Source organism: Myotis myotis, unplaced genomic scaffold (assembly GCF_014108235.1).
Source record: "Myotis myotis isolate mMyoMyo1 unplaced genomic scaffold, mMyoMyo1.p scaffold_m19_p_11, whole genome shotgun sequence".
Classification (NCBI taxonomy): domain Eukaryota; kingdom Metazoa; phylum Chordata; class Mammalia; order Chiroptera; family Vespertilionidae; genus Myotis; species Myotis myotis.
Genome location: NW_023416315.1, coordinates 52,310,263 through 52,331,886, shown reverse-complemented (window position 1 = coordinate 52,331,886; position 21,624 = coordinate 52,310,263). Strand labels below are relative to the sequence as shown.

The window sequence follows — 21,624 nt, the reverse complement described above, 5'->3', positions numbered from 1 at the left end:
GTGGTTCTAATGAATGCAAGTGAAATATTAACCTTCAACACTCTACGTGTATGTTTGTTTTTTAAACAAAGAGGATATACATCCCCCCACCACACACACACACACTTCAATGGGGATTTCATTTCTTATTAGTCATTAGCTCAACAAGAACAATTAAGCAATCAAAGACTTAAAAATACTAAGTGTTGCTTGATTTCAGAAAAAGAAAAATACATATTTTACTCATTGTTCTGGTTAAATAGAACAGAAAACTCTATATGCCTCATTACGAAATAATAACAGAAGAGCCAGGAGAGAGGGGTAAGGGGTAGTAAGGAGAGAGAAATGGTGTCTTGCAGTCTTTGCTGCTATTGACACTATAGACTTAAAGCCTTTTCACAATGTTAAGCATGAAAGGAATTGCCACCTCTCATCCCTGACCTGCTGCTGAATGGCATGATCCGCAGGTCTGGATTTGCCTGGGGCTGAAGCCCCCCATCCTATTAGAAGCTGTCACCTGTATGTGCACATGTGGACAGCCTTCGGCTCTCTTTGACTATGTGTCTGACTTTCTGTCTGTTGGCTTCTTTGGTAAGAAGTTCTTTGGCCAATCCAGAAAAGTCATTCTGAGTTTCATACTTTTCTATTGGAAAACTTGCTCAGACCTTATTCATTGATTCAGGCTGATGTACCAGGCAGTGGGATCTAGAAATAAAGAGATGAGTGACACTCTTAAGGGCCAATTAATCAGAAAAGGAGTTGCCAGTCTTGCAATCCACAGAATAAAAATGCAAACACAGAACTGTGGTAGCGAGTCATGGACATTCTTATGACCTGGGTCATCTCACAGTAATTGAACCTGGATCCAGGTGTGCAATCATTCAGGAGGCTTCTGAATCAACTAGACATCTGAACTGTATTCTCTGTTTGCTCCGGCCTGTGGTCAGCTCTGCTCAAAGGTATGCCTCTGTGTTGTAGTTGGGATTCTCAGCTCCCGGGCTTTACCTTCAACGACATGTTCCTTTCCATTTCTACTCGCCTCCCCTCTGAGAACATCTATGGCTTCGGGGAAACTGAGCACACAACTTTCAGAAGAAACATTAGCTGGAACACATGGGGAATATTTTCTCGAGATGAGCCACCAGGGGTAAGTACAGAAGAATAAAATTATCCATCAGTTGCTCTCTGTGTAAAATTATTTTAATCCACATATGTACCCTATTCATAAACTTCAGCTTATATTGATAAATTCTGCTCTCAAATGAAATAGGCCACATGTTATGTAATGTCCTTCTGTCCCTAAATGTATTTTAATCTTTTAGAAAATAAATATAGGGTGGGGCAAAAGTATGTTTATAGGTGGGTTATATGTGAGATAATAAAATAATTAACAAATAATAACACAAGTGTAAACTGTGTTTACATGCTCACAACTGTAAATCTACTTTTGCCCCACTTGTGTGTGTGTGTGTGTGTGTATGTGGTGGAAGGAAGGGTCAAGGAATTTTTCATAAAGGACATGACATTGTGCTAAATTTTCAGTGTTTAGTAGGTGTTGGCTGTTTGGGTTATGAGGAGGACAGAATTTCTTGGATTTTCTCTTTTTGTTACTCATCTACTCCTCCCATGACTCTCCCAGTACAAGAAGAATTCCTACGGTGTCCACCCCTACTACATGGGACTGGAGGAGGATGGCAATGCCCATGGAGTGCTTCTGCTAAACAGTAATGCCATGGGTAAGATAAAGACAGTTTTCCTGCAGCCACTTTATCAGAATCTGGAATATCAATAGAAATAAGAAAGTTCAATGGCCAGGGAAATAGGGCACATAACCCGACCTTTTATTTATTCATTTATCCATGATATATTAAAATCTCTAGGCCAGGTACTGGGAGTAAAATTTTGACTAAACATAGTCTTTACTTTGGTATGACCTTGTTTGACTTTGCCACTTTAATTCCCTTTCACAGAACATTATAAAAGGTTAAGATTGAGATTGTCTTTGGGGTACCTGAAAATCCATCTCTGATTCCACAGTATGAAAGAAGACTTTCCAGAGGAGGTGGGCACTAAAAGAAGAGAGTGAAAATAGCAAATATTAGGGCAGAGTCCCTGTCTGGGTAATTTATAGTTCTCAAGATGCTTCTCATGTTTGTCTGTATGTGTGTGTGTGTGTGTGTGTGTGTGTGTGTGTTTGTTTTTTTAACAGATGTGACATTTCAGCCTACTCCTGCCCTGACATATCGCACCACAGGAGGGATTTTGGACTTTTATGTAGTTTTGGGGCCAACTCCCGAGCTTGTAACCCAGCAATACACTGAGGTCAGAATTCATTATATTCATTAATTAACCATCCAAGGCTTATTGGATATTGCACAATCTTAGCACTGAGAAAGGCCAATTTTATTTTTTACTAGAAGCCTAGTGCATGAAATTTGTGCACTGGTAGGGTCTGTAGCAGCTGCTGGCTGCCAGCCGGGTACTCCTTCTCTTCTCTCCCCGCTTCCGTTCTCAGCTGCCTGCTGCTGCCACCACCGATGCTGCCTGGGGCCTCAATCCCTTCCCCTTGCTAGCCCCAACCCTGGTTGAACTCCCAGACAACTCCCGGTCGAGGGGACAATTTACATACTATGCTTTTATTATATAGGATGGTCCTTGAGTATTCCTACTACATTATCACTATTTTTTATGAGAGTAGGGTTTTAGTGTTAAAGGATATTGATATCCCATATGTCTCTTAATTATTTGCTATAAAACCTTTCTAAGAATCTCTAATCAGTAATAACAACTGAATTTTCAGGTTTCTTAGAGTAGAAGCTCTAGGATATAGAGAGACTTTCTATCATTCTGCATCTCCATGATTGTTCCACATTTATGAGACCTCTTAGATCAGACAGGCAGCAAGTAGAAGTGCTGAAGTTGCTTCAAGCATAAGCCAACTATCTTTTTTTTTACCCTAAGAATCTACTTGGATCCATTTTTCTTTTTTATTCTAGTTGATTGGTCAGCCAGCAATGATTTCATACTGGGCCTTGGGATTCCAGCTGAGTCGCTATGGATACCAGAATGATACTGAAATCTCCAATTTGTATGATGAAATGGTGGAAGCCCAGATTCCCTATGTATGAAGCCTTCACCCTGCCTGTGGTTTAATTAGTTATGGGGACTTATGGCTAATTATAAATTGAAAACATCTTCATAGACATTACTGATGACTACTTCAGTACAAAGAAAATGTAGCTATGGAGCTAATCTTATGTGGAAATATTGCTTTTTAAATTTAAGTCACAGTACCCTTTTTAAATCAAGAGTTCAAAATTGAGGGCATACATTCATCAGAAGTTAGTAGAGGATATTGTTACTTATTACCTCTTGCCAGAAATATCCTAGAGTAACCATAGTTAGTCATAAGCCATGACTTTGGAGACTTCTAAGAGAGAATCATATCAAGATTATGACAATTTTAGGGACTATACTGTGATTATTTTTGGAGAGGGTAGATATAAAGTGACAGTATGAAAAAAGGAGATAAATTCAAGCCTTCACTTTGACTTAAATACAAATACTCATATATGCATTTCCCACAATGAAACATAGCCCCTAGAAGTGCAGTCAATTACTGTCAACAAACAGAATTCCACACATAGCATGCTCATTCTCTCTTATAATAGTCAAATTCTCATCACATATTTTCTTTCTCTGCTTTTAACTCACCTCCTGAGATATGGAGGACAATTAATGATTAGAAGATGAGAATAAATTATTACAATGTCCTCATCAAAGATAATTTGAAACATTCACCCAGACTTATTTTTCCTTTTCAGATACTATTATGCTAGCTATTCCTAAATATAAATTAGAAAAGATGAAAAAATTCCATAGATTTATCTTGCCAATGCAACCAATGTTAATAATATGTTGGTTCATTCTTTTCTAAGTTTTGTCTTATACACAAGTCGCTGCTCCCTCAAACAAGTTTTACCTAGAGCAGTGGTTCTCAACCTTCCTAATGCCGTGACCCTTTAATACAGTTCCTCATGTTGTGGTGACCCCCCAACCATAAAATTATTTTCGTTGCTACTTCATAACTGTAATTTTGCTACTGTTATGAATCGTAATGTAAATATCTGATATGCAGGATGTCAATATGTAATTACATATGTGTTTTCCAAAGTGTGGCGACCCACAGGTTGAGAACCACTGACCTAGGGTCTTAAGACAATACAGGTGATTACCACCTTTAAGCTAAAGAGAAACATCTCTTGTTTCAACTGAATATTAACCACATAGCCATCATTCAACAATCTTGAATTGGGTACATTTCATGTGCAGAAACCTAGGTTGGTTGGCATTGTATTGAGAAAAGAGAAGGAAAGATTTTCATCTCAAAGACCATCTAGACAATTGGAGATGGTGGAAATAGTATATACATTTTAGAATGCTATAAAATAATGTAGTTCTTAAATGTGAATAAATTTAATCAGGTTTACTGGAGGGAAAAAGAGAAAACAGGTATACAATCTTGTTTCTCAGGGGAGTCTGCTTTTTACCCTTGAACATTTAACTAGCACTTTTTTTTTGATAGTCTTACCATGTTTGAGATTTGAAGAGTGGAAAAAACATGAACTGAGGGAAGGAAAGGGGAAAGAATTCCAATGTGTGTGTGTGGGAGAGGCAGAAGCAGAAGGAATGGGAACAGGTGATCTGTATGCAAGAATCAGATAGCAAATTTAATCAGCAGAATTGGCAAGTGGGTCTAGTGGAGTAATGAGGTAAATTTGGAGGGACCTGGACTGGGGTCTACAAGCAGCAGACCTGGAGTCTGGCAGAGCAGTGTGTGTGCCCTGAGGTTATTATTGCAGGATCCCCCCAACACCTTGCTTGCCCTTCCTCTAGGATGTTCAGCATGTAGACATCGATTACATGGACCAGAAGCTGGACTTTACCCTCAGCACCAGCTTTCAAAACCTTAGTCTGCTGATGGAGCGAATGAAGAAAAATGGCACAAGATTTGTCCTTGTTCTGGTAGGTACTTGCAAATATTAAATCTCATTTTTTTTTGTGTTCATGTTTTAAAAATAGCACCATTGAAGGAAATGAGATGAAGAGTATAGGACAATTCCCTGTACATTTTTGCCACTTCCTGTGTATCTATAATTACTTTTTTAAGTTTGAAAAAGCAAATAAAGGAGGAAAAAACAATAAAAAGGTTTTTTAAAAGATGATGTTTTACAATCTTTATTTTTAATGACTGAGTATAATTTATTGTTACTGTTCTCTTGACAGAATTAGAAGAACTGTGGGCTAAAACACTGAATATAGCAACAATAAAAAAAGTCTCTCTATTTCAGACTGTGCCTTAGAATAGCTGTATTTTAGTCTTGGCTTTACTGTGGGGTTTTCAAAAACCTGTTTTGTCATCACCCAGCAATGGTGAGGCTCAGGGGACTTATTTCTTCTTAATTAAATTCACAAACAACCTAGTGAAGGTCCAGAGGACCAATTTATTATTTCACATTGGAAGTTATATCTTGATTAAATACAGAAGTAGTTACCTACAAATGCTCCTCTTTTATAGCTTCCAAAAATTAAAACATTCTTTGCTGACTTTTGTTTGTCAGTTCATTCATTCATTCAAGTATTTGTTAAGCCTTGAGTCTTTGAAAATTACCATTATAAAAGGTGTGTGTGTGTGTGTGTGTGTGTGTGTGCTTGCAATCTAAATTCATTAAGAAGACAATGTCCTTACAGGGATTATATAATACTAGAGGCCTGGTGCACAAAAATTTGTGCACTGGGGGCAGTGGGGGTTCCCTCAGCCTGGCCTGTGCCCTCTCACAGTCTGGGACCCCTTGGGGGATGACCATTTGCTGGCTTAGGCCTGCTCCCTGGGGGATTGGGCCTAAGATGGCAATCAGACATCCCTCTGACAGCCCGGCAGCCCTCGGGGGATGTCCACTTGCCAGCGGGGAGAAGACCTAAGCTGCAGTCAGACATCCTTAGCGCTGCTGAGGAGGCGGGAGAAGCTCCCACCACCACCACTGTACTGGCAGCCATCAGCCTGGCTTGTGGCTGAACAGAGCTCCCCACTGTGAGAGCACACTGACCACCAGAGGGCAGCTCCTGCATTGAGTGTCTGCCCCCTGGTGGTCAGTGTGCATCATAGTGACCAGTCATTCCCAGTCTTTCTGCTGTTAGGGTCAGTTTGCATATTACCCTGTTACTATATAGGATAGAGGCCTGGTGCATGGGTAGGGGCTGGCTGGTTTGCCCTGAAGGGTGTCCCGGATCAGGTTGGGGGTCCCGCTGGGGTGCCTGGCCAGCCTGGATGACGGGTTGATGGCTGTTTGCAGCTGGTCACACCCCCTTCAGGGTGGGGGTCCCCACTGGGGTGCCTGGCCAGTCTGGGTGAGGGGCTGAGGGCCGTTTTCAGGCTGGTGGGCAACTGAAGCTCCCAGCCTCTCCTTTTTTTTCTTTTTTCTGGGATTTATTTACCTTCTATAGTTGTTACTGGAGCTGAGAGCCGGCTCCAGCTCTGAGGCCTGGCTCCAGCTCTGAGGCTGCGGCTGGCTGAAAGCAGGTATCTGGAGTTTGTTTGGCTTCTATAATTGAAACTCTGTTGCCATCACTGGCGCTCTCAGCTCTGAGGCCGTGGCCAGCTGAAAGCAGGTATCTGGGGTTTGTTTAGCTTCTATAATTGAAACATAGTTGCTTCCAGAGCTGGGCCGTGGCAGGCGGGGAACCTTGGCTTCCTCCATCACTGGAGCAAGCAAACCTCCTGTTTGCTTCAGCTGCGTGGCTGCCGGCCGCCATCTTGGTTGGCAGTTAATTTGCATATCCTGCTGATTTGCCAATGGGAAGCGTAGCGGAGGTATGGTCAATTACCATGTTTGTCTATTATTAGTTAGGACTAGAGGCTCAATGCATGAAATTCATTCATTCATAGGCCTGGCTGGCGATCAGGGCCAATCTGCGGGTTGACCAGTGGGACGATGGGGGTGGCCCTCCCCTGGCACTCACCTTGGCTGGCCTGAGGCCTGCAGGCTGGGGGTAGCTTCTGTGTTGAGCTTCTGCCCCCTGGTGGTCAGTGCACATCATAGTGACTGGTTGTTCCACTGTTCAGTTGATTTGCATATCAGGCTTTTATTATATAGGATTGGAGGATACAACCAATTAATAAACATTAAAATATAATTTTAGGCAGGAATGATTCATATGACAGTTGTGAAATAGAATACTATTATAGAAAGTAATTGGGACAGGTAAAGGATGAGGTTAATGGGAAGGCCACCTTAGGTGGACAGTCTGGCCACAGAATAGAAGAAAGAAGTTTCTCATTTTTAGGGAATATTGCTGTGACACTACTGAAATGCAGTAAATTACCTTTCTCTATGCGAGGGTAATGTCTTGTTAATTTAGTTTCTCTCCAGGAATTTTTTTTCAAACATTAGCATGCTTTTTTTCCCCCTTGGGAATTTTATAGAGAAACATCAATATATTCTTTTGCTCTCAACTATCCAATAGACATACGCAAATTAACCTGGGTTGTATTTTTGTTTGTTTGTCTATTTTGAAGTTTACCATTTCTTTCTGTACCACGAATTGTTAACATTTTGGAGATCATTTTTCTTGGAAATATTTTTCTCATGTTTTCTGTTTTAAACGCTTTTGTTTCAGAATCCAGGCATTTCTCGCAATGAGACCAAGTATCTCCCATTCACCACAGGGCAGGAAAAGAATGTATTCATCAAATGGCCTAACAGCAGTGACATTGTCTGGGGAGAGGTAAGGATTGGGAGGAGATGTCTGTAATTAATCAGCATCACAATGTTTTGATTGAAAGAGGCTCTTCATAAATCTTAGCAAAATGTATTGGGTAATTTATAAATTATGAATGAGTAGAAATCTGTGTGATACTGATTACTTAACAAACATTCATGAGACCAAAGTCAAAGGTCTAATCCTCTATCAGTGAGTTATGTTTTTATTGCCTGGAAATATTCTGGCGTTCCACTCCTTATGTACCCCAGCTGGTCATTTAACACCCATAAATAATACCTTTGAGAATGGCTCTGAAATCTATGTCTCCCAGTCACCCACACCCAAGATGTGTACTAATCTTTGGCCTATGATGCTTAATCAGCCATCATATTTAAATGAATCAATAGATCTTATGTATTATCCTCCTTCTTTTGTCTCCTTTAATTCCTTTTTTGGGCCCCAGTTGTTTGGTTTATGGCAACAAGATTTGAGGTGATACTTGTCTTTCTCTGACTGGCTTATTTTGCTTAAAATAATAATCTCCAGGTCCATCCATGCTGTTGCAAATGGTAAGAGATCCTCCTTTTCTTACAGCCACATAGTATTTGAGTTTCAGTGAATTGTCCACATGTAAACCAGTTAAAAGGAGTAATGTCTTTCATCTCGGCATTTGATGTCACATCAGCTTGTAGCTCACTCTGTAGCTCACTTTTCCCTGGATGATTGGTCTCCTTCATTTTACCAATGTAGAAAAAGCATCTGCAGCTCTAAAGCCTCCTCTGATCTCTTTGTGTCCACAGTAAATTCTGTGAAGCATCAGCAGAAGTGGGTTAGGTCTCACAGTGGTGGTGGTGGTGGGGGGGGGGGCGCGGAGGAGGGAGCCAGTACTTTGCACAAGCACCTGTTCACCTCCCCTTCCTAGTCCCCACACTCCCCTTCCTGAACAGGCTGAGACCCAGTGTGAGAGTCTGTGTTACTCTTCCAGCTGTACAAAGCCCACATCGCTTATCCTGACTTCCTGCGTAACAGCACAGCTACTTGGTGGAAGGAGGAAATAAAAAAGCTCTACACAAGCCCAAAGAGCTTGAAGTTCGATGGACTGTGGATCGTAAGTGCATCCTTAGCGTGTTTTCTTTGGAAGTGCTAGAAGTACAAGCACGAGGAGGCAATTCAGAAACTAGCAAAGCAGGTAGCGAGGGCTGGAGGAGTGAAAGAGAGGGATGCTGGTACAGAATGAAGGTGCTGGGACCACCAAGAGGAGCAGAGGGAGTTGTAGGTCTGCCCAGGGACATATTGGGTAGAGGACGTTGGAGACTAATGGGGAGACATGCCACCACTAGAGATGATGCCAGCTGAAAAGGCACAAATATCCTGTCTTCTCTTAGTTCCCATCCTTTAATCTCTTGCCACTGCCTCCCATTGGCCAAACCTCCCCAGAAGCCAACAGTAAGGGAGCCTGAGAGACCATCCATGATACAGCAGACCTAGGGGCAAGAAGGCCTGAATCTGAGGTGAAATAGATGCTCACCACAGTGCTGGTAGAGAGTCCTCTGAGGGAATGGCTTCAAAGGCCTGTTCAGATATTTGTTATGCATGTCAGGTGGGCATAAGACCAGGGCTTCCTGAGATGTCTCTGGGACATGTGTCCAAGGCTCTTCTATTTGTGTGTCTCTAGGGATGGGAGGCATAGCAGCATCCCAGTTTCCTTTCCCATGGAATCAATGAAGCAACCAGCTGTGTGAGAGTTTAAATAAGATCCTTTTGTCTCTAGGAGGGCAGTGTTCTCCTGAGCCAAGGCCACTCTGTCCCCTCTGACATCATGGAATCTGTTTTGCTAATTCATTTCAGGATAAGAATGAGCCATCAAACTTTGTGGATGGATCTGTCAGTGGCTGCCGTGATGAAATTCTTAATAAGCCACCATATATGCCATGTATGTAAAATGATTGCTTCCTTAAATTACTGCCCTGCTCAAAACCCCTTACGTTTTCCTCTTGTCAAAGTGAAGCCTCATTTTGGAGAGAGAAAACACTCTTAAACATGAGATAAAATCCCAAATAGAATAACCTTGAATAAGTACAAATAAATAAATTATGGATCAAGCATAGAAATAATGACTTGATGTGGTATGAAAGAATCCAAGCAATGAATGGTGCATCTGATTACATCGATAACTATGAACTGATTGCTAAAACTTTAATTAACCCTCTACACACACACACACACACACACACACACACACACACACACACCCTTTTGATTAGAGAATGAAAATCTAGTTCCTGCACTCTCTCTGCCTGTGTTCACAGACACTTGATGAAGGGCATGCCCAGGTTGTCCTATGATACAAACAGCAATAGAGACTACAGGACCTGGGGATCAAAGGCATCTCAGAGAGTTGAACTCTCAACTTACAGAAACATGAGAAGGAAGTGACTCACCTTCCTACAAGCACTATACCAGTAATTTTTGGGATGAAATCTGGAATCCAAGTTTTTTAATGTCTACATCATTGCTATGTTTCCTATTGTTTGGTAATTCCCTTTCTTCTTCCCTTCCTCTTTCTCTCCCTTCCTCCCTCCCTCCTTCCTTCCCTCCCCACTTCCTTCCCTCCCTTCTCACTTCCTTCCTTCCTTCCTTCCTTCCTTCCTTCCTTCCTTCCTTCCTTCCTTCCTTCCTTCCTTCTTCCTTCCTTTTCCTTCCTTCCTTATTTTCTCCTCTTCCCTTAATATAATATTTGTGTATCAGGCAAGTATTGACAAATCAGAATGATTTAGCAACATTAATATAAAGTTGGTTGAAACAAGATTCATTCCCTTGAGAACATTACCATCTAGTGGAAGATACAGTCATAAGACAGAAGAGTGTATGATGCTGATAAAGGGGCATGGATCATACTCTATAAATGTTAGAGTTGGAGCATAAAGAAGGATGCCTTTACCAGCTCCATTCCCTGCCCTTATTCTTCATTAGTTACAAGGTCACAGAACATTGTTGTTTTTATTAGACAAAAGAAATTCTTGAAATTGGAGCTGCTACTGGTGATAAAGGTGTTGTTTGAAATAGAACCATGCCAAGATGATGGGCATTTCTAGTGAATGTGCAGATCAAGTTGTTCAGAATATAACTCAGCATTTCCTCTTAGATTTGGAGTCTAGGGACAGGGGTCTCAGCAGCAAGACCCTGTGCATGGAGAGCGAGCAGATCCTGCCCGACGGCTCCCGGGTGCGGCACTACGATGTGCACAGCCTGTACGGGTGGTCCCAGACCAGACCCACATATGAGTGAGTATGCTTAGTCACTGGCAGCAAGGGTCATTTTCCACACTGTTACTTTTGTCTTGTCATATATAAATAAATAAATGTGTCATATATATATATATATATATATATATATATATATATATATATATATGTTAAATGGATGAATGTCAAAATAGCAGGAGTGGTTTCCTAAGCAGCCACACCACTTCTGAGTTGTATTAACCAAGTAGGTTGCTAAATTCACCTGTTTAAAATGTGCAGGTACACATATGATTTCACTTTATGTGGAATCTAATGAACAAAATAAACTAACAAACAAAATAGAAACAGACTCATAGATATAGAGAACAGACTGACAGCTCAGAGGGGCATGGGGTTGGGGGGCTGAGTGAAAACTATGAAAAGATTAAGCAAAAACAAAAACGAAACTCATAGACACAGATAACAGTGTGGTGATGACCAGAGGGAAAGAGGGGTGAGGAGAGGTAGAAGAAGGTAAAGAGGGGATAAATGGTGGTAGAAGAGGACTTGACTTGGGGTAGTGAACACATAATACAATATGCAGATGATATATTATAGAATTGTATACCTGAAACCTATATAATTTTATTAACCAAGGTCACCCTAATAAATTCAGTAGAAATAAAGTGAGCAGGTGCTGATAATTGCTATAATGGCAATCTTACTACAATATATAAATGTATCAAATTAATGTTGTGCAGCTTAAATTTATACAATGTTATATGTTAAATACACTTAATTTAAAAAATAATGTAAGCAGTTAGGCTGTATTTAGTATATTCATAGAATTGTACAGCAATAACTACAATCAAATTCTAGAACATTTTTTAACATCCTAAAAGGAAACTCTATACCAACCCTATAGCAGTCACTTTCTAGCATTGTCCCTACCTCCTGACCCTGAGCAACCACAGATCTACTTCCTATATACATAGATTGCTGAATCTGGACACTTCATATACATGTAAATGGAATCATACAGTATGTTGCCTTTTGTATTCTTTTTTCAAGGTTTTTTCTTAATTATTCTGGGTGCTTTGCAATTAATATGAATTTTAGGATTAGCTTGTTAATTTCTGCAAAACAGTAACAGGGATATTGGTTGGGATTGCACTGAATCTGTAGAGCTATTTAGGGAGTATTTCCATCTTAATAATAGTACATCTTCTGATCCATCAGCATGGGATGTCTTCCCATTTCTTTAGATCTCATTTCATTTTCTTTCAGCAATGTTTTATAGTTTTCAGTGTATATATTTCTGACTATTATTTTAATTTAATTTTATTTGTTTTACTTTCATTCAAAAATATTTCATGTTGACATTATTGCAGGAGTCCTCCCTTCCACTACCACTCCCTTTTCCAACACCCATCCTCCCCCACCTACTTCTTCCTTAGCCTTTACCAAATTATTGTCTGTGTTCATGGGTATGCATATATCTCCTTTAGCTAATTCCTTCCCTTCTTTGTCTAGCCATTATTTAAAAAAAATATTTTTCTACCCCTTTCTCTTTCTTTTCTCTTTCTCAGAGTCCAATTATATGTATGTTGGTACATTTGATGGTCTCTAAAATTCTGCTTACATTTCTTCATTTTTACTTCTTTTTGATATTCAAACTGGATCGCTATCTTCAATTTTGCTGATTCTTTTGTCATCTAGCTCACATTGGATGTTGAGCTCAGTCTCTTCAGTAAATTTTAGTTATTTTATTTTTCAACTCCAAAATTTCTATTTGTTCCTTTTTAAACAAGTTCTGTTGCTTTATTGACATCCTCTATTTAGCAGGAAGTCATTGTCATACTTTCTATTAATTATTTAGATATGCTTCCTTTAAGCTCTTTGGACATGTAATAACTAACTTATAGTCTTTGTCTACCAAGCCCCTCAATAACATTTTCTGTTGGTTGTTTTTTCTTTTCTTGTGCATCTGACATACTTTCATGTGCTTTTTAAGTTTTTTTTAAAATTTATTTATTGGTTAAGGTATTACAAATGTGTCCTTATCCCCCCATTAACCCCCAACTCCCCCCCGACTCCTGCTCTCATCCCCCTGTTGTCTGTGTCCATTGGTTTGGCTTATATGTATGCATACAAGTCCTTTGGTTGATCTCTCCCCCTTACCCCCACCCTCCCCTCCTTTCCCTCTGGGGATTGATGGTCTGATTACTATTTCTCTGTCTCTGGATCTGTCCCTGTTCATCAGTCTATGTTGTTCTCTATATTCCACAAATGAGTGAGATCATGTGGTATTTATCTTTCTCTGACTGGCTTATTTCACTTAGAATAATGCTCTCCAGTTTCATCCATGCTGTTGCAAATGGCAAGAATTCCTTCCTTTTTGCCACAGCGTAGTATTCCATTGTGTAGATGTACCACAGTTTTTTAATCCACTCATCTGCTGATGGGCACTTAGGCTGTTTCCAGATCTTAGCTATGGTGAATTGTGCTGCTATGAACATAGGGATGCATATATCCTTTCTGATTGGTGTTTCTAGCTTCTTGGGATATATTCCTAGAAGTGGGATCACTGGGTCAAATGGGAGTTCCGTGTTTAGTTTTTTGAGGAAACTCCATACTGTTCTCTCTTCATGTGCTTTTGTTTTGTTTTGCATGACTTAATGTTACATAATGCACTGTAACAACTCTGGCATAAAACCTACCTTGTTTTTGTTGTTGCTCTTTTTTTTTTTTTTTCACTTGTTGCTTATTTGTTTAGCAGCATTTCTGTCTAACTCTGTATATTCTCAGTTCCCCTGCAGTTTGTGGCCACTGAATTCTTCAATACCCTCTTTTTTAAAAGTTCTCTTTCAATTCTTAAGCCTGGCTTCCTTGGATACCATTGGATATTATTCAGTATAATTCAGTGATCAGATAATGATCAGTAGGAAAGTTTCCTTTGTCAAAGCAAAACTTTCACTGGACAGTTAAACAGACCAGGAAAACTTTATTCAAGGCTATTTATTACAATAAGAGAGAGAGAGAGAGAGAGAGAGAGAGAGAGAGAGAAGAAGAAGAAGAAGAAGAAGAAGAAGAAGAAGAAGAAGAAGAAGAAGAAGAACTCCTCAATTTGAACTCAACTTAATTGAAACAAATGTTGTAGAGGTATTTTTGTTTGCTGGTATGTTTTTTTAAAGAATTTTTATCAATTTTTAGAGAGAGGGAGAAAGAGAAACTTCAATATGAGAGCAGAGCATTGATCTGCTGCCCCCTGCCTGCCCCCTACTGGGATTGTGTCCTGACCAGCAATCTTCCAGTGCATGGGAAGATGCTTAACCAACTAAGCCACACCCACCAGGGCTTTTTAAAAGATTTTTTTATTGAAGGTCTTAGAGTTCTTGACAACTGGAGTGGGGCATTCATAGGTCTCCTGTGTTTGCTAATTGGCCTTACTCGAAGGAAAAGTTAATTGAACCTGCTGTCATGACAGGAGGTTTTAAGTTGGAGCAAGGAGACCCTGCTGAAGTTATGCTCCTTGTCACCCTTATAGAGACTCTGGACAGGGCACTGTCTTCCTTGCTGATTACATTTCAAAGGGAGAGCTCCCAGGTCCCTGGGAAAGACTTATTTGGGTTGTAAAACCAGAAAGAGTCTGAGTCTTTTTAAAAGATTTATATCTCAAAGGGTCACAGAAAGAACAGTTAAAATTTTCTAAACTAAATGCTCTAAAGCAGTGGTTCTCAACCTGTGGGTCACAACCCCTTTGGCGGTCGAACGACCCTTTCACAGGGGTCGCCTAAGACCATCCTGCATATCAGATATTTACATTACGATTCATAACAGTAGCAACATTACAGTTATGAAGTAGCAATGAAAATAATTTTATGGTTGGGTCACAACATGAGGAACTGTATTTAAAGGGCCAGAAGGTTGAGAACCACTGCTCTAAAGGGAGGTCAAGGTCGGGTTCTAGAGTCAGGAAGAAGCCTGCCTAAGGTTTAGTCAAGCTGAGCAAAATGTTAAAGCCACCTTAGTCACCTTAAATGCCTCTGTGTCTTTCACCCTTTTGCCAAGGGCATAAGTGGGCACAGATTCAGACTTCAGGCAGTTTGTAAGACAGCGTTACCTTTCACTGCCTGTTTGAATGCAGCCAGAAGTTAAGTCACTGGAAACTTCTCCTTTCCTGGTTTTTTCTTGGGCATGCACTATGCAGTCTTTACGATCCCCAGGAAATGGAGGAACTTGACAAAGTTCTCTGTGGTGGTGGTGGACACGCTGGCTTCTCCATCCAGCCCTGCTGCTGGCGTTGTAGGCTGATTCCCCAAGACCTCGTCCTTTTTCTGGCTCACATGTGGCTCAATAAACCTTGTTTTCAGAAAAGCTTTTGGCTGTGAACTTTTGTTGTTGTTGATTGTTTGTTTGTTTTTAAACAGTTTCTAATTCTCCAGGATTTACTTTTAAATTACCAGCCAAGCTTTTGTTTGCCCCAACTGAAACCACAGCCTGAGCACCTGTGATGTTGCCAGAAAATTGTTACTGTTTTAGTAATTCCCTGTGTGTGGGTGTTTTCTCTCTCTGCTGAATTGAGCTCCAAGTCTAATCAAATAGCCACCACGCCCTGGGAAGGGAGATTTTCCAGGGGACTGGAAGTTAGAAATAAACATTTTATTGTGCAGTGGGGATGGAGCTTTTAACAAAGCTTCAAAAAAGGTCAGACCTCTCATTTTGCTGCAAGACTGCTGGCTTTTGGTGCCACTGAGCTAGAGAAGGGTTGGGCTACAAATAGACCAAGTTAAAATCCCATATAACTCACTGTCTTGCCAAGATTTAGTAGTTGCTCCTGGAGAGACGATTTTTCACTTCTTTCTGTGTCTGGTTAATTTCTAGAGTTCTGAAATGGTCAATAGCAAAGTTGTTCGCATCTCCACATTCCATCCATCCTTACTGTACATCCCTGCCTTATGTCAGGCATTTATTATCTCTCACTCAGACATGTGCACACACGCACACAATCTCCGTCCATTTTGGGATTCACTGTGGTGTGAAATATTGGAAGTTACCTAAATGGGTCCGTTTCCACAACAATAGCTGGCTTCTTTTCCTGACATCATTTATTGAATCAGCCATCTGTGTCTACTGATTTGCAGTGCTGCATTCAGCAAATATTTGTGTTGCCTCATATACTAGTATCTGTTAATTGACTTTCTCTTTTGTTCCACTGATTTTTCTCTCACACGTTTGTATTTTCTGACTAAGGCTGCAGGCGAAGATCCACTTTCAATCAACAAATACTTAAACATCTTTTCTATATATTTGCTTCTGTGTGCAAAATTGATTCTGCTTTTTGAGGAGTTGCATGGGAGAGTGAATATTACCAAAAAAGCTATAGTCATATATACTTTTATTTGGATCCCAAATCTGTCTTCTTGCTGTTTAAGTGACTTTTGACTAATTATCTAACTTCTCTGAGCCTCAGTTTCCAAACAGTACAAAATGGTAAAAGGAACCTTTCTTGTGAGGTAGTACGACAGTACACATGAAAGTAACCAATATAATACCTGGAATAGAGTAATTGTTCCATAATTACATCAGTCCTACCCCCTTTCCCTACTCCCATATGGACAGCTAGTTAACTAGATTTTTAAAAGTTTTTTTTTTAATTGATTTTTAGAGGGAGAGGAAGGGAACAAAACATTGATCGACTGCCTCCTACATGCCTCCTACTGGGGATTGAGGACGAAACCCAGGCATGTGCCCTGATCAGGACTGGAATTGAAAAGTCAACCTCACAGTGCATGGATAATGCCCAACCAACACAGCCACATTGGCCAGTGCTAGATTTTCTTTTAAGAAAGGAAATTTACATTTTAGGTGATGCCATATCTCCAATTGTCTGGTTCTGAAGTTCACTGGGCCTCTTAGCGTCACTATTAAACAGCAGATGCTTTCAGGGAAGAAGTTCTCTGGCTAAAATTGAGCCCCGTTGCCGCCTCATGCTCCAGGCTGAAGCTAGGCTCCTTAATGAAGTTCCATGGATGTCAATCCTCAAATTCACCTTCTTCCCCTTCTTTGTTCCCCTCCAACCAGAGCTGTGCAGGAGGTGACGCATCAGCGAGGGGTTGTCATTACCCGCTCCACGTTCCCTTCTTCTGGCCGCTGGGCAGGACACTGGCTGGGAGACAACACAGCTGCATGGGACCAGCTGAGGAAGTCTATCATTGGTGTGTGGCTTATCCCAGGGGCTTCTGCTGGCGGGGAAGAGCCTGGGGATGTTTGCTCCTCATCTGCATGGGTTGTGTCTAATCATCATGCTTGTAGACAGTGTGATCAACAGGTGCTGAGTTCTCTATTGGTGTGTGTTTTAATCTATACCCATCTTTTTATTTGTTCATCATGACTGGCCCAAGGCTTTCAAATGGGGGACAGAAGAGACAGGGCAAACCTACCCTCCCAAAGGACTGCTTAGTCCAACACAGCTATGTCTTCTCATTGCAGGCATGATGGAGTTCAGTCTCTTTGGAATACCTTATGTAAGTCACATTGGGGCCATTACTAATGACCCAGTCAGATTCAGTGTGTCTGCACCTACAACAGTCCCACCTCTTGCCCTGATTTTGCATCTTCTCAGACAGGAGCAAATATCTGTGGATTCTTGGGAAATGCTGAATATGAGATGTGTCTTCGCTGGATGCAACTGGGGGCGTTTTATCCATTTTCCAGGAACCACAACACCATCGGGACAAGGGTGAGGCAGCAGTTTATGCCCCAGGTGTTTTGTGTCCTCAAATCACAACTTTCTTTTTAATGCTCAAAAGTATCATAATTATTTGTTGAGAAAACTCATAAAAATCAACAGAATCTCCATTTCTTAAGAAAACCCACAGAGTTAATAAAAAGAACTATGATTACCAATGATTTTCAAGAATATACTTTTCCTCATCTTTTGGTGGAATAGTTGATAGTGCCCCATGGGGCTGAAATAAAAGAAATTTCCTTTCTCTTTAAAAATAGTGAGTATTTTGCTCAAATCCATCCAAGATAGGTTAGTACCTCATAGAGACTCATCTCTCTACACATGTGCAGGGTCAAGACTAGACCTGAGCAGGAGACTAAGGAGCCCATGATAGAGAGGAAGAAGCAGGACACTCTAGTTTATTAAGGTGGTGGGAGTGGGGGAAAGGATAGGCTAGAAATGAAAGGAGAAATGGTGTGTAGCCTAACCATGGGACATGTGCCTTCAGGTACTTTTCTGATACCATTAGGATAGAGTAAAAAAGAGGTGATCTGTGTGATATGCTCCTTTATCCCCTTAGAGACAAGATCCTGTGGCCTGGAATTCAACCTTTCAGACGTACTCAAGAAAAGTCCTCCAGACCAGATACACCCTGCTGCCTTACCTCTATACTCTGATGCACAAAGCTCACGTTGAGGGCAGCACTGTTGTCCGCCCTCTCCTCCATGAGTGAGTAGAGCCTGTTTCCCCAAGCAGCAGGTCTGGGCATGTTGTATGAATAACCCTCTGCAACAGTCATAACAATCTGAGTAGACATTTTATGCCTGTTTTTTAAGGTTTAGAGAAGATAGGACAACGTGGGATATAGACCGTCAGTTCATGCTGGGCCCTGCCGTCTTAATCAGCCCCGTGCTGACAAGTGTGAGTTCCCATCATAGATCATAGACCCTCCAATCTCATATAGGAAACAGGAAGGGCATTTGAAAGATCATCTTGTTCAGCTCACTACTTCTAGAATATTTCAGGGAAATCCTTTTCTTTTTTTGAGGTCTTTGTTAATGAAAACTTAACATCTTCAATTAACTTCTTATTTTAATGTCTTGTCACCTTGCATCCTTATAAAGTTGACCTTTTTAAGAAAAAATATTTTTCTGTGTGTTTGAAATGAATTTCCTGGGTTCTTTCTTAATAAAATTACCCAAAACTCTTAAAATCATTAGTGAAATTCCGATTTTCATGTTAATTCTACAGAATTTTAAAAATTAAAGTGACATTATTGAGATATTTGTAATGACCTGTTGGTTTTCTGTTTCAGAATACTTTTGAGGTCCATGCTTATTTCCCCAGAGCCCGTTGGTATGACTATAGCATGGTAAGAACTAACATGTTTTGTGAAGAACCAGGTTGGTCTATGCAGGTTAGGAAGTTGTCTCCTGAATTCCAGGCACCTATTTTATAAAGCAATAATTTTCAACTTTTCAGTCCTGCAAGATTTCTTTAAATAAAAGTGTCCATAAAATGCCCTAACACGTACACGGTATTGTCCCCTGTGCCAAAAAGTTGCTGGTTCAATTCTTGGTCAAGGCACATGCCCAAGTAGAGGGCTCCCCCAATTGTAGGGGGGGGGGGCGTGTGGGAGGCAGCCAATCAATGTTCCTCTCTCACATTTATGTTTTTCGTTCTCTCTTTCTCTCTCTCAAAAAAAATCAATAAAAAATATCCACAAAATCATAACTAGGTAAAATCTGATACCCATATCACATTGAGTTCTCCCCCACACCCTACCTTTTCTGGAGAATAAAGAGAAAAGACTAGATTTCCAGAGTTTTCAGCAAAGCTGAAAATCAGAGATTTTCTTTTTCGATTTGCAGTATTTTTTAAAAATATATTTTATTGATTTTTTACAGAGGAAGGGAGAGGTATAGAGAGTTAGAAACATCGACCAGCTGCCTCCTGCACACTCCCTACTGGGGATATGCCTGCAACCATGCCCTTGACTGGAATCAAACCTGGGACCTTTCAGTCCGCAGGCCAACACTCTATCCACTGAGCCAAACCGGTTAGGGCTCAATTTGCAGTATTTTGATAACTTTCCAAAAACACTTCCTTGGGAAGGAAGGACTTGTTGTATAGCATGCATTCATTTCATCCATCTATTATAGATGCTTGCTTGCATTCTCCATTCTAGGAATCTGGCAATACATCGACAGGTGAGTGGAGAATCCTGAAGGCTCCCCTTGACCACATCAACCTTCATATCAGAGGAGGCTACATCTTGCCTTGGCAGGAGGCTGCAATGAACACTCACTCCAGGTAAGAGAGAGAGGCAGTGTCTGATGGCCTCACTTTGACACAGTGAGGCAGCCTCATGGGGGCTGGCCACCGCAACTGGGGCTCTGTGGATAAAAATCCAAATCACAGGCAGTTTCACTGCTTTGGTTCTGTGAGTGCCTTCTGAATGGGACCTGGGGTAGGATGAGTTCATGAAGTTAGGCTTGGGGAGATCATTTATCTGTAGCGCTGCATCAGAGGTCCAGGACAAAAATTTGCTGGGGCAGCAGCATATACTTCTTTCTATACTATTAAAAAATTGAGAAATATTGATGAGCTCTTTGATTTGTGATAGCTATACAGGGATTTAGTGCTCACTCCCATTCAGCTTGGGTTGACCCAGAAGAGATTTTATATATATATGAAATAATAAAAGCGTAATATGCTGATTAGATGGGACAGCCGAACGACCTTCCGGACGTCATTTCGGATGTCCTTCTGGATGAAGCCACAGCAGCAGGGGCTGAGGCAGAGGCAGTTAGGGGTGATCAGGCAGGCAGGCAAGCAGTTAGGGGCAATCAGGCAGGAAGGCAGAGTGGTTAGGGGCAATCAGGCAGGCAGGTGAGTGGTTAGGGGTGATCAGGCAGGCAGGCGGAGGTGGTTAGGGCAGTCAGGCAGAAAGGCGAGCAGTTAGGGTCAATAAGGCAGGCAGTCAGAGCAGTTAGGGGCGATCAGGCAGGTAGGCAGGTATGCAGTTAGGAGCCAGCAGTCCCGGATTGTGAGAAGGATGTCCAAGTGCCAGTTTAGGCCAAGTGCTGATTGGGCCTAAACTGGCAGCCAGACATTCCCCGAGGGGTCCCAGATTGAGAGAGGGTGCAGGCTGGGCTGATGGACACCCCCTCCATGCATGAATTTTGTGCATTGGCCCCCCTCACCTCTCTCTCTCTCTCTCTCTCTCTCTCTCTCTCTCTCTCTCTCTCTCTCCCCCCCTATCTAATAATAGACAAACATGGTAATTAACCATACCTCTGACACGCTTCCCATTGGCTAATCAGGGCAATATGCAAATTAACTGCCAACCAAGATGGTGGCCGGCAGCCAAGCAGTTGAAGCGAATAGGAGGCTTGCTTGCTCCAGTGATGGAGGAATCCAAGGTTCTCCGCCTGCCGCCGCCCAGCTCTGAGCTGCACTCTAAGCAGCTATGTTGCAATTATAGAAGCTAAACAATCCCCAGAAACCTGCTTTCAGCCAGCCAGGCCTCAGAGCTGGAGTTGCAACAGTGTTTCAATTATAGAAGCTAAACAAAGCCCAGATACATGCTTTCAGCAGCCGAGGTCTCAGAGCTGGAGCTGAGCCTCAGAGCTAAAGCTGGCTCTCAGCTCCAGTGACAGCCATAGAAGGTAAATAAATCCCAGGATAAAAAAAGAAAAAAGAAAAAAAGGAGAGGTTGGGAGCTTCAGTCACCCGCCAGCCTGAAAACGGCCCTCAGCCCCTCACCCAGACTGGCCAGGCACCCCAGTGGGGACCCCAACCCTGAAGGGAGTGTGACCAGCTGCAAACAGCCATCATCCCCTCATCCAGGCTGGCCAGGCACACAAGCGGGACCCCCACCCTGATCCAAGACACCGTTCAGGGCAAACCAGCCAGCCCCCACCCGTG

General features: G+C 41.6%; 1 protein-coding gene across 1 annotated transcript in view; it reads left to right on the top strand.

Moving 5' to 3' along the window:
• MGAM2 (maltase-glucoamylase 2 (putative)) overlaps window positions 1–21,624 on the top strand; it is a 76,031-nt gene that overhangs the window by 43,651 nt on the left and 10,756 nt on the right. The window contains 16 exon segments of the mRNA XM_036329001.1: window positions 958–1,126; window positions 1,619–1,715; window positions 2,189–2,301; window positions 2,976–3,101; window positions 4,876–5,004; window positions 7,657–7,783; window positions 8,694–8,848; window positions 9,589–9,673; window positions 10,886–11,024; window positions 17,049–17,182; window positions 17,457–17,491; window positions 17,590–17,706; window positions 18,275–18,423; window positions 18,531–18,615; window positions 19,010–19,066; window positions 19,883–20,007. Coding sequence (XP_036184894.1) covers window positions 958–1,126; window positions 1,619–1,715; window positions 2,189–2,301; window positions 2,976–3,101; window positions 4,876–5,004; window positions 7,657–7,783; window positions 8,694–8,848; window positions 9,589–9,673; window positions 10,886–11,024; window positions 17,049–17,182; window positions 17,457–17,491; window positions 17,590–17,706; window positions 18,275–18,423; window positions 18,531–18,615; window positions 19,010–19,066; window positions 19,883–20,007 — 1,842 coding nt within the window.